Source organism: Engystomops pustulosus, unplaced genomic scaffold, assembly GCF_040894005.1.
Source record: "Engystomops pustulosus unplaced genomic scaffold, aEngPut4.maternal MAT_SCAFFOLD_149, whole genome shotgun sequence".
NCBI classification, from domain to species: domain Eukaryota; kingdom Metazoa; phylum Chordata; class Amphibia; order Anura; family Leptodactylidae; genus Engystomops; species Engystomops pustulosus.
In genome coordinates, this window is record NW_027285029.1 from 30,876 (window position 1) to 44,524 (window position 13,649).

General features: G+C 48.8%; 1 protein-coding gene across 1 annotated transcript in view; it reads left to right on the forward strand.

The window, feature by feature from the left end:
* Positions 1-13,649, forward strand: part of GBA2 (glucosylceramidase beta 2) — a 42,222-nt gene that overhangs the window by 8,072 nt on the left and 20,501 nt on the right. Inside the window, exons 8-9 of the mRNA XM_072131827.1 lie at positions 1,564-1,748; positions 2,683-2,787. Of these exons, the coding sequence (XP_071987928.1) occupies positions 1,564-1,748; positions 2,683-2,787 (290 nt within the window). The remainder of the gene's footprint in view (positions 1-1,563; positions 1,749-2,682; positions 2,788-13,649) is intronic.

Here is a 13,649-nt window from a genome sequence, read left to right on the forward strand (position 1 = left end):
GTATGACCTCTCTACAATGCCTGGGCATGCTCCTGATGAGGCTCAGTAGTGTGTGAGGCCTCCACGTGCCTGTATGACCTCCCTACAACACCTCGTCATGCTCCTGATGAGGCTCAGTATTGTGTGTGACCTCCATGTGCCTGTATGACCTCCCTACAACACCTCGGCATGCTCCTGATGAGGCTCAGTAGTGTGTGTGGCCTCCACGTGCCTGTATGACCTCCCTACAACACCTGGGCATGCTCCTGACGAGGCTCAGTAGTGTGTGTGACCTCCACGTGCCTGTATGACCTCCCTACAATACCTCAGCATGCTCCTGATGAGGCTCAGTATTGTGTGTGACCTCCATGTGCCTGTATGACCTCTCTACAAAGCCTGAGCATGCTCCTGATGAGGCTCAGTAGTGTGTGACCTCCACGTGCCTGTATGACCTCCCTACAATTCCTCGGCATACTCCTGATGAGGCTCAGTATTGTGTGTGGCCTCCACGTGCCTGTATGACCTCCCTACAACACCTCCGCATTCTCCTGATGAGGCTCAGTATTGTGTGTGGCCTCCACGTGCCTGTATGACCTCCCTACAACACCTGAGCATGCTCCTGACGAGGCTCAGTAGTGTGTGTGACCTCCACGTGCCTGTATGACCTCCCTACAACTCCTCGGCATGTTCCTGATGAGGCTCAGTATTTAGTGTAGCCTCCACGTGCCTGTATGACCTCCCTACAATACCTCAGCATGCTCCTGATGAGGCTCAGTATTGTGTGTGACCTCCACGTGCCTGTATGACCTCTCTACAAAGCCTGAGCATGCTCCTGATGAGGCTCAGTAGTGTGTGACCTCCACGTGCCTGTATGACCTCCCTACAATTCCTCGGCATACTCCTGATGAGGCTCAGTATTGTGTGTGGCCTTCACGTGCCTGTATGACCTCCCTACAACACCTCGGCATTCTCCTGATGAGGCTCAGTATTGTGTGTGACCTCCACGTGCCTGTATGACCTCCCTACAACACCTCCGCATTCTCCTGATGAGGCTCAGTATTGTGTGTGGCCTCCACGTGCCTGTATGGACTCCCTACAACACCTCGGCATGCTCCTGATGAGGCTCAGGAGTGTGTGTAGCCTCCATGTGCCTGTATGACCTCCCTACAACACCTCGGCATGCTCCTGATGAGGCTCAGTATTGTGTGTGACCTCCACGTGCCTGTATGACCTTTCTACAACACCTCGGCATGCTCCTGATGAGGCTCAGGAGTGTGTGTAGCCTCCATGTGCCTGTATGACCTCCCTACAACACCTCGGCATGCTCCTGATGAGGCTCAGGAGTGTGTGTGGCCTCCACGTGCCTGTATGACCTCCCTACAACACCTGGGCATGCTCCTGATGAGGCTCAGTAGTGTGTGTGGCCTCCACGTGCCTGTATGACCTCCCTACAACACCTGGGCATGCTCCTGATGAGGCTCAGTATTGTGTGTATCCCACCTGAAACTGGGACTTTGTGCCTCGCATCTTACATAGGAGGAGGCATCTGAATGTATATATATCTCTGCTCTTCCATCCCCACAGTCTCCTCCCGTCCTGGTATAAGTCGGCGCTGTTTAATGAGCTTTACTTCGTGGCTGATGGGGGGACGGTCTGGGTTGAGGTTCCAGCTGATGATCCGGATGACGAGCTCCTAAATATTGGACAGCAGCACCTGCCAGGCATGCGGAGTCTGCTGCAGGAATACGGACGCTTCGCCTACCTGGAAGGTGCGCCTGTCACATCCCTCCTGTAGATGTATATCTATATACTACCCCCAATACTCTGTACCCCAATATACACTTCTCCCTTAAATACCCGGTACCTCTGTAGCGCTATATACCATGTACCCCTATATACACACACCTCTCTGTAGCTCTATATACCATGTACCCCTATATACACACACCTCTCTGTAGCTCTATATACCATGTACCCCTATATACACACACCTCTCTGTAGCTCTATATACCATGTACCCCTATATACACACACCTCTCTGTAGCCCTATATACCATGTACCCCTATATACACACACCTCTCTGTAGCCCTATATACCATGTACCCCTATATACACACACCTCTCTGTAGCTCTATATACCATGTACCCCTATATACACACAGCTCTCTGTAGCCCTATATACCATGTACCCCTATATACACACACCTCTCTGTAGCCCTATATACCATGTACCCCTATATACACACAGCTCTATATACCATGTACCCCTATATACACACACCTCTCTGTAGCCCTATATACCATGTACCCCTATATACACACACCTCTCTGTAGCGCTATACACCATGTACCCCTATATACATACACCTCTCTGTAGCGCTATATACCATGTACCCCTATATACACACAGCTCTATATACCATGAACCCCTATATACACACACCTCTCTGTAGCCCTATATACCATGTACCCCTATATACACACACCTCTCTGTAGCCCTATATACCATGTACCCCTATATACACACACCTCTCTGTAGCCCTATATACCATGTACCCCTATATACACACAGCTCTATATACCATGTACCCCTATATACACACAGCTCTATATACCATGCACCCCTATATACACACACCTCTCTGTAGCTCTATATACCATGTACCATCTCATGTGTTCCCCTATATACCATGTCTCCTCAGGCCAGGAGTACCGCATGTATAACACCTACGATGTCCATTTCTACGCCTCCTTTGCGCTGATCATGCTGTGGCCTCAGCTGGAGATCAGTCTGCAGTACGACATGGGTGAGTGCACATTATATACAGGGTCTGTATGATATATACATGACTGATGCAGGCAGTACGTGTGAGGGCTGGGGGGAGGGGGGCGGCCCAGAGTGCACGCGGGGAGAAGAGGGGAGGGGGGCGTCCCAGAGTGCACGCGGGGAGAAGAGGGGAGGGGGGCGTCCCAGAGTGCACGCGGGGAGAAGAGGGGAGGGGGGCGTCCCAGAGTGCACGCGGGGAGAAGAGGGGAGGGGGGCGGCCCAGAGTGCACGCGGGGAGAAGAGGGGAGGGGGGCGGCCCAGAGTGCGCGAGGGGAGGGGGGCGGCCCAGAGTGCGCGCGGGGAGAAGAGGGGAGGGGGGCGGCCCAGAGTGCGCGCGGGGAGAAGAGGGGAGGGGGGCGGCCCAGAGTGCGCGCGGGGAGAAGAGGGGAGGGGGGCGGCCCAGAGTGCGCGCGGGGAGAAGAGGGGAGGGGGGCGGCCCAGAGTGCACGCGGGGAGAAGAGGGGAGGGGGGCGGCCCAGAGTGCACGCGGGGAGCCCCCAGTAATATATATATATCGCCAGGCAGCCCCTATAATATCGAAATTTGCTCACTGAAATTTTGGTTTCCTGTAGTCCTACGGCAGCACTGAATGGGTTAAGTCTCACATCCTCCTATTGGACAGAAGATATAGCAATAGTGATTGGCTGCTGATTCCCTATAAAATACCCCTGAGCCAATGAACACACGTGTTTTTTTATGCAGCAATAAGTACTTTTTATTGGGGGGGATCTTTGTGCTGCCTACGGACTACAGGAAACCAAAATTTCGGTGAGCAAATTTCGATATTCCTGGTCGTCCTACGGCAGCACTGAATGGGACTTGAAAAGCAGTAGAACATAAGGGGCGGGTTACTTCGAGGCAGCCGAACAAATTACACTCTTGCCGAAGGCCGAGCCTACCCCGGGGCCCACATTGAGCCTATAGTGCCTGACGAAGGTTGAAGGACCCGACCATACTGCCGCCTTGCATATCTGATCCAAGGATATATGGGCTATTTCCGCCCAGGATGCAGCCGTTGAATGCGCTTTCAGGTTAAGAGGAGATGGAAGGCCTTCTAGATCATAACACATAGAGATTGGGGGTCATTTACTAAGGGCCTGATTCGCGTTTTCCCGACGTGTTACCCGAATATTTCCGATTTGCGCCGATTTCTCCCTGAATTGCCCCGGGATTTTGGCGCACGCAATCGGATTGTGGTGCATTGGCGCTGGCATGCACGCGATGGAAATCGGGGGGCGTGGCCGAACGAAAACCCGACTGATTCTGAAAAACCGCCGCATTTAAAAAAAAATAAAAAATGTGTCGTGGAGCTTGCACTTACCTTCACTCAGCCCGGCTCGGTGTATTCCAGTGCGTTCCGGGGAACTTCAGTGCAGCAGCGCCACCTGGTGAACGGTGGAGGAACTGCCTTAATGAATCCTGTCCGGACCCGAATCCACCGCAGAGAACGCACCGCTGGATCGCGAATGGACCGGGTAAGTAAATCTGCCCCATTATGTCCTTAATCCATCTGGCTAGGGTAGCCTTACTAGCCCGCTTTCCCTTGTTAGGACCTCTGAACTGTAAGAACAGGGCTTCAGACTCCCTAAAAACTTCTGTCCTCTGGGGATAAGCGAGAACTGATCTCTTCACATCCGGGGCTTGAAGCTTCCCTTGCTCTTCTTCCGGGGCATCTGGACCCAGGACAGGAAGGAAGATCTTTTGATTTAAAGAGGACCTGTCACCCAAATTTTCAGCACTAGGAGCTGTTCACTAAAGTAAGCAGCTCCTAGTGATTGAACAAAAGCCGCAGTGTTAGTGATAGCGTTACCAGAAACCTCCGGTAACGCTATCAAACACTGCGGCGGGGTACGGTGTAATTATTCATGAGGGGGCCGGGTTGGGGCGTGGCTAGGGGCTGTGACTGCCGCATGACGCGCGGCAGTCACCACCACCCTATGGAACGAGCGGGTGGTCCGGGGAAGAGGCAGCGCCTCAGACCACCCCCTCATGAATACATGAATACCGCAAAGTGGTCCGATGATTACATTGTACCCCGCCGCAGTGTTTGATAGCGTTACCGGAGGTTTCTGGTAACGCTATAACTCTAACACTGCGCTGTTTGTTCAAGCACTAAGAGCTGCTTACTTTAGTAACACATTTGGGTGACAGGTCCTCTTTAATGCCGATTGAGAAGGTATTTTCGGCAGAAAACCCGGCATTGTACGAAGAATTCTGCAGTCTTCCATGACTCTCAGATACGGTTCCTTACAGGAGAAGGCTTGGATCTCACTAATCCTTGCAGAACAAATGGCCACCAGGAAAACAGTCTTCCAGGAGAGAAGATGCAGAGGGATATCTGAGATCGGTTCGAATGGTTCTTGACATAAATGTTTTAAAACAATAGAAAGATCCCATGACGGTAGAGGTGACATAACTGTAGGCTTTAACTTCTTCAGACCCCTGAAGAATCTCCTGACCAACAGGTTCTCAGAGAAGATTCCGCCTAAGGAAGAATTAATGGCGGTAAAATGGACTTTCAGTGTATTAAACTTCAGGCCCTTCTTTAAGCCATCCTGCAGAAATTGAAGGAGGGAAGGAACATGAGTAGAAGAAGCTCTTCTTGACAAGCACCATTGCTTATAGATTCCCCAGACACGTTGGTAGACTTTTAACGTCTTCGGCTCCTAGAGGCCGCCAATGTGTCAATAACCTCATCCGAAAACCCCGACCTTCTTAGATTCCCCCTTTCAGCTTCCAGGCCACCAGATGGAGAGGTGCTGGGTTGGGGTGACGGAACCCGTTCTGGAGTAGCAAGTCCTTCCGGGGAGGGAGAAACCAGAATTCCCCTTTTGACAATGACAGGAGAAGAGGGAACCAGGCCCTTCTCGGCCAAAACGGAATCACGGCTATAACTGTTGTTTTTTCTCTCCTGATCTTCTGTAACACTCTCGGAATGAGAGGGAACGGTGGGAATATGTAGAGAAATTGGTCTGTCCAGTCGAATGAGAGTGTATCCACCACTACTGGGTTCTCCTGCTTGTACAGGGAGCAAAACTGGGGAAGCTGAGAGTTTGACCTCGACGCCATCAGGTCTATCTGAGGAAGACCCATTTTCAGGACATTTGTTGGAACATTTGTTGGAAGTTTTCACTGGATTGCGGCTCAGCCAATCCGCCTGCACATTCAATACTCCCCTGATATGAAACGCGGAGATGTTGTGAACCCCAGGTCCAGGTCATCAGGAGGGAACACTCTCTGGCACTGGACCGGCTCTTCGTGCCCCCCTGCTTGTTGATATAGAAAACAACTGCCAGACTGTCTGATCGGACCAAAACTTCTTGCCCGAGTAGGAGACTGGAGAAGGGAAGAAGTGCCACCAGACGTACAGCTCTCATTTCTTTGAGGTTCGAAGGCAATTTGGACTCGGACCGAGTCCACCTCTTTTGAACCCACTGGTCTTTCAATAGGACGCCCCTAACCCCAGCCCCAATTGGATGCGTCTGATGTAAGGACCACTGGCTGTAGGAATTGGAAGGGTCTCCCTAATGGAGTTTCGGAACCACCAGATTAAGTCCTTGATAGCTTGGACTGAGACCGTCATTGGTTTGTCCAAGGACCGCAGACTCCTTGACCATTGGGAGAGAATGGACGCCTGGAGACCCCTCATATGGGTTTTTGCCCACGGGACTGCTTCTATAGCCGAGGTTATTCGACCTAGGACTGCCATGGCTTTCCTGATTGTTGTCCTGGGGTGCAGAATCAGATGCTTTCTTCAGAGCGGTAATTCTGGCTGATGACAAAGAGAGCGTCATGTTGGAAGAGTTTTTACTATGAACCCTAGAAATTTCTGGGAGGTTGCAGGAACCAGAGACGACTTCTTTTTGTTGACCACAAACCCATGAACCTCCAGAGTCTTCAGGGCCACTGCTAGATCGTGGTACATCAAGTGCTCCGTTTGAGCTATCAGAAGCCAGTCGTCTATCACCTGGATGCCTTGTAACCTGAGGGCTGCCGATAACACCACGGCGACCTTCGTAAATACTCTGGGCGCTGAACTCAGACCGAAGGGTAGACACGTGAACTGGTAATGCAGTACTGTCCTGTAGTATAGCGACCCGGAGAAACTTCCTGTGACTCTGAAGTACTGGAATATGCAGATACGCATCTTTTTTTTTTTTAAATCAGATACATTTTTATTGGATTTTTACTTTTAACACAAACAAGCACGTGGACATGTGATACATTTTGCACAGTATGAGCCACTGTATAAGGAAATTCTTACAGACTTTACATAACATCGATTTGCATCTTCAGCAGTCACAGTAAGACCTTATAATATTAATCTTCAACAGAAAATAGAAAATACAGTGGAACAATGCACATGCCCGAAACGAAATTTAACAGCCACCCTCCACCCACCCCACCCACCAGAGTCGGCTCCCAAAGGTAGGGCCTATATGCCCCAAAATATATAGAAGACTAATTATCCTTCTACGTGGCTAACGACAATTGGTACTGCAGGCTTGCTCTAAGTTGTACCAATGGCCTTGACGGTAATCCTGGTACATCCATCCATTTCCCCCATATTTTTTCAAATTTTTTAAGAGCGTTTCTCTTCAAATACGAACCATATTCCAATCTAATGACATTATTTACTCTATCTACATATTCCCTAAAAGATGGGGGCCTGGGCTTGATCCAATGCGCAGCAATTAACTTTCTAACCTGGTATAGAGATCGTTGGATTCCTATTATATTAGAGGATGATACATCATTTAAATCCAAAAGACCCAATAAACAAGCATGAGGTGTTGCTGGAATGGTAGTTGAGAACACTCTACCCAACAAATCTAATGCTTCCTTCCAAAGATTTCCAAGGTCTCCGCACTCCCACATCATATGTAAAATGCCCGCTTCTTCTATCCCGCATCTAGGACAGGCTGAGTCTCCCCGGACCCCTATTTTAAACAGTAGTTGCGGTGACCTGTATGCCCTGTGTAACATAAAAAGGTGAGACATCCTGTAGGCCTCACTCGGAGATAGAGCAGGCACTACTTCTAAACAGTCAGACCACTGTTCATCTGAGATAGGTCCCATGTCCCTTTCCCACTTGGCCCTACATTTAATTGGTACATTATCTACTGTTTTATTAAGCAGCACCGTGTTATAAAAAGAGATCAAACCCTTGGTTGTATTAGTCAGCAATGCTCTATTTAGAGCTCCGCACGGTCCTAACGTGATAGGTGTCAAGCGGTGCTGAGTATCATAAGCGTGGCGTAGTTGCAGATATTGAAAAAACCAGGCTCTAGGAAGTTGATAGGAGGTACTGAGATCGTCAATCGTCTTGCACACACTATCACTACATAAGTTCTCTATAGTGAGAATCCCCTTTTCCTCCCAGGGAGTGAAGCCCTCTAAACGAAAGATCTCCGGGAGCGCCGGATTTCTCCATAGGGGACTATAAGGGGTGAATTCGGATATACCCATAATGTCCTTCACCTTGTTCCATATCTTCCTCATAAGAATTAAAGTGGGTTTTTTGTTGTGTACTCCTCCACCAAAATTGGCCTCCAAAGCGTGCGTAGGGGTAGGAAACCCTGTCCACGCAATTATCAAATTACCTGCTGCATTAAGCCCTTCTTTCTTACCCCAACCCACAAAGTGCTGGACCTGTGAGGCTAAGAAGTACAGCCAAGGATTAGGAATTGCTAACCCCCCCTCTGTTTTACCTCTCTGGAGTGTATCCAGGCTGATACGCGCCTGTTTACCTTTCCAAATCAGCTTGCGGAATAAGCCTTGTATTTTATGAAAGTAATGTTGTGCCACCCATACTGGGGAATTGTGTAAGACATATAGGAGTTGCGGCATCAAGACCCTTTTAATCAAGTTGCCTCTTCCTACTGGGGACAAGGGCAACTTACACCATGTTACTATTTTCGTAAGCGAGCAAGAAAGTAGAGGTTCTAAGTTATCTTTGATATAGTCTTTTGGTCGACCAGTCACCACCACTCCCAGATACTTCATTTTGGCTGTCACCTGCAGAGGGCCTAAGGTTTGGGGGTTCCCTGGAATTGGGTCCAATGGAAGCACCACAGACTTATCCCAGTTAATGTTAACTCTGGAATACCTTCCAAAGGTTCTGACAATTTGCATGGCTCCAATTAGTGACCTATCCGTATCCCCCAAATATATAAGAAGGTCATCGGCATAAAGGGAGACCCGTTCCTCTCTCTCTCCTCCCTTAAAGCCCCGTAAGTCTGCGGTAGATCTGAGTGCAGCCGCAAGTGGCTCTATTGCCAATGCAAATAAAAAAGGGGAGAGTGGACATCCCTGCCTCGTTCCCCTCTCTAGCTGAATTGCATCTGAAACCAGGCCATTGACCTTTATTCTCGCCAAGGGATTGGCATATAGCAATTGAACCCAACCAATATATTGAGATCCAAATCCCAGTTTTCGCAGCACAGCCCATAGAAACTCCCACTCCACACTGTCAAAGGCTTTGGCAGCGTCGAGTGAGAGGACTGCCCTGCCAGTTGTATCACCTCCCTCGGCCTGTATGTTCAGGTACAATCGCCTAATATTGGCCGATGTAGACCTATCTGGCATAAATCCAGATTGATCTGGATGTATAAGGGAAGTAATGACCCCTAAAAGGCGATTAGCTAGGGCTTTGGCTAATACTTTAATATCCACTGAAAGCAATGAAATCGGGCGATGTGAATCTGGATTCTGTAGATCCTTTCCCGGTTTTGGCACGAGGACCACTATCGCCTCCCGCATTGATGGGGGGAGAGTATTATGCAATTTCGATTCCTCCAACACTTCCAACAGTTTTGGCAACAGAGTCTCCTGGTGTTTTTTAAAGAATTCCCCAGGTAACCCATCTATCCCTGGAGCCTTTTCATTAGGAAATGATGCAAGTGCCTCCTCTAGTTCCTCTAATGTTAATGGGGAATCCATTTTATCTGCTTGTTCCTGCGTTAATCTATATCCTCCAAATAATTCAATATTTCAGTTGTACTGCAGCCAAGCTGAGATTTCCTTATATACATTATAGAAAACCCCCAGTATTTCTTTGTCTCCTGTAACTATGGAGTTGTCTGGAGCTTGTATTTCTCGAAGCTGAGTGTGACCTTTTTGGGTATTAATAATATTTGCCTCACTGCCTCCCCCTGGACAAAATATTTTTGTTTAAGGAAGAACCTCTTATCCTCTGCTACTTTTAGAACATGGTCTCGCAGGAGATTTTGGGCCTCCTTCCAGTTAGTCTCAGACCCTGTCGAGGGATTTAACAGGAACTCCCTTTCAGTAGTGAGAACCCTTTGTTGTAGATGAACCGTTAACTCTTTTGTTCTAGTTTTGTGTCTATTGATATGTTGCCTGTATATGCCCCTAATATACATCTTCATGGCGTCCCATACTAAACTCAGTGTGGTAGAGTTCTCATTTCTCAAAAAAAAGGAAACCATTTCATTCTGGAACAAGCCCCCTTTATCTACCAACTGTATCCAAAAGGGATTTATTGTCCAGCTGCCCACTTGCCGCGGAACCTCAGCCGGGATAGCTAGTTTCACTAGGACCGCGGAGTGATCCGACACACTGCGAGGTAGATACTCTACATCTGAAATGTACTTATGCATATGTGGTGAAATAACAGCAAGGTCTATTCTCGACAGTGTGTTATGAGAACTAGAGTAGCACGAGTATTGTCGGACATCACTATACTTCAGCCGCCAAAAGTCAAACCATCCAATCTCGTCCAGTACCTTAGCTAAAGCTGTTGGGCCCCCAGAGCCCACTTGAGCATCTCCTCCAAATCTATCTTGGCTCGGAGATAGAACCATGTTGTAATCCCCCACCATCAGTACTGGCAGTTGAGGCAATGTATTTACGATAGTATTCTTTTGAGAACCTCACAGTTAAATGGGGGAGGGATATACAGTGCAATTATAATTTGGGGAGTGTTGTAAATGGAACAATGCAGACACACAAAGCGCCCCTCTGAATCAACCACTGAAGAGAAGCACTCAAATGGGATAGTAACAGGGACAAGTATGCTCACCCCCCATGCATGCGTGGAAAATGTGGAGTGACAACTGTGGGATATCCACCGTTTCTGTAATTAGTGTATATTGTCCTTTGTCAAATGTGTTTCACAAAGACACAGTATCGCAGGAGAATACTGCTGTAGTGTAGAGAAAACAGCCATACGCTTAGTAGAATCCCCTCGTATTCCATAAGACTACATTAAATTGCTTAGCCATTTTGCAATGTTTTCATCATGAGGTATGAGGACCTCCGCCTGGCCCACCTCACTGGCTTCCCCCAGGAGCTGACTCTGCCCTCCCCCCAAACAATTCCCAACATTCCCATCCCACCCTTCCCATCCAAATTATCCCTAAAGACATTCTCCCAAGTATGGAAGATTGGGGCAATACATTCACCTTCCCACACCTTCTTGATATATCGGGACGGCATTGATGACTTAAAGGGCACCTGTCATCAGGTCTGTGTCACTTGTCCTGTCACTTCTACCTGTTGGAGCAGCTCACAAGGTTCCCATCCCAGCCTTTATCTAGTTATTTCATACATTATTCATTGTAAAATCATCTATTCTTTATTATGTAAATGAGGCTGGTCACATGGTCAGAGGCAGTGATGTCACCCCTGTTCCCCCTCCCCTCTCCTCCCCCTGCTCATGTCTGTGTGTAATGTATAGTAAAGCATTGCATCTGCTGACATGCTGCATCCTCCTAATATACAGAGACACAGACATCAGCTACACATGAATCTGACATGTAACATGGCTGCCTGGAGCTGCTGTATCTCTCCTATACACACACACATGCACACACAGGCTGCAGGGGGCGTGGCCACCAGCACCAGGAAGCACATCATTATACAGCCTCACATCATTACACAGGCTGTCAGTCATGCACTGGGGGCGTGGCCACCAGCACCAGGAAGCACATCATTATACAGCCTCACATCATTACACAGGCTGTCAGTCATATGTATAGGAGTATCTCATACACACACAGGCTGCAGGGGGCGTGGCCACCAGCACCAGGAAGCACATCATTATACAGCCTCACATCATTATACAGGCTGTCAGTCATATGTATAGGAGTATATCATACACACACAGGCTGCAGGGGGCGTGGCCACCAGCACCAGGAAGCACATCATTATACAGGCTGTCAGTCATATGTATAGGAGTATATCATACACACACAGGCTGCAGGGGGCGTGGCCACCAGCACCAGGAAGCACATCATTATACAGCCTCACATCATTATACAGGCTGTCAGTCATATGTATAGGAGTATCTCATACACACACAGGCTGCAGGGGGAGTGGCCACCAGCACCAGGAAGCACATCATTATACAGCCTCACACCATTATACAGGCTGTCAGTCATATGTATAGGAGTATCTCATACACACACAGGCTGCAGGGGGCGTGGCCACCAGCACCAGGAAGCACATCATTATACAGCCTCACATCATTATACAGGCTGTCAGTCATATGTATAGGAGTATATCATACACACACAGGCTGCAGGGGGCGTGGCCACCAGCACCAGGAAGCACATCATTATACAGGCTGTCAGTCATATGTATAGGAGTATATCATACACACACAGGCTGCAGGGGGCGTGGCCACCAGCACCAGGAAGCACATCATTATACAGCCTCACATCATTATACAGGCTGTCACTCATATGTATAGGAGTATCTCATACACACACAGGCTGCAGGGGGAGTGGCCACCAGCACCAGGAAGCACATCATTATACAGCCTCACATCATTATACAGGCTGTCAGTCATATGTATAGGAGTATATCATACACACACAGGCTGCAGGGGGCGTGGCCACCAGCACCAGGAAGCACATCATTATACAGCCTCACATCATTATACAGGCTGTTAGTCATATGTATAGGAGTATCTCATACACACACAGGCTGCAGGGGGTGCCAGCACCAGGAAGCACATCATTATACAGCCTCATATCATTATACAGGCTGTCAGTCACATGTATAGGAGTATCTCATATACACACACAGGCTGCAGGGGGCGCCAGCACCAGGAAGCACATCATTATACAGCCTCACATCATTACACAGGCTGTCAGTCATGCACTGGGGGCGTGGCCACCAGCACCAGGAAGCACATCATTATACAGCCTCACACCATTATACAGGCTGTCAGTCAAGCACTGGGGGTGTGGCCACCAGCACCAGGAAGCACATCATTATACAGCCTCACTCCATTATACAGGCTGTCAGTCATATGTATAGGAGTATCTTATACACACACAGGCTGCAGGGGGCGTGGCCACCAGCACCAGGAAGCACATCATTATACAGCCTCACATCATTATACAGGCTGTCAGTCATATGTATAGGAGTATCTCATACACACACAGGCTGCAGGGGGCGCCAGCACCAGGAAGCACATCATTATACAGCCTCACATCATTATACAGGCTGTCAGTCATATGTATAGGAGTATATCATACACACACAGGATGCAGGGGGCGTGGCCACCAGCACCAGGAAGCACATCATTATACAGCCTCACACCATTATACAGGCTGTCAGTCATATGTATAGGAGTATCTCATACACACACAGGCTGCAGGGGGCGCCAGCACCAGGAAGTACATCATTATACAGCCTCACATCATTATACAGGCTGTCAGTCATATGTACAGGAGTATCTCATACACACACAGGCTGCAGGGGGCGCCAGCACCAGGAAGTACATCATTATACAGCCTCACATCATTATACAGGCTGTCAGTCATATGTATAGGAGTATCTCATACACACACAGGCTGCAGGGGGTGCCAG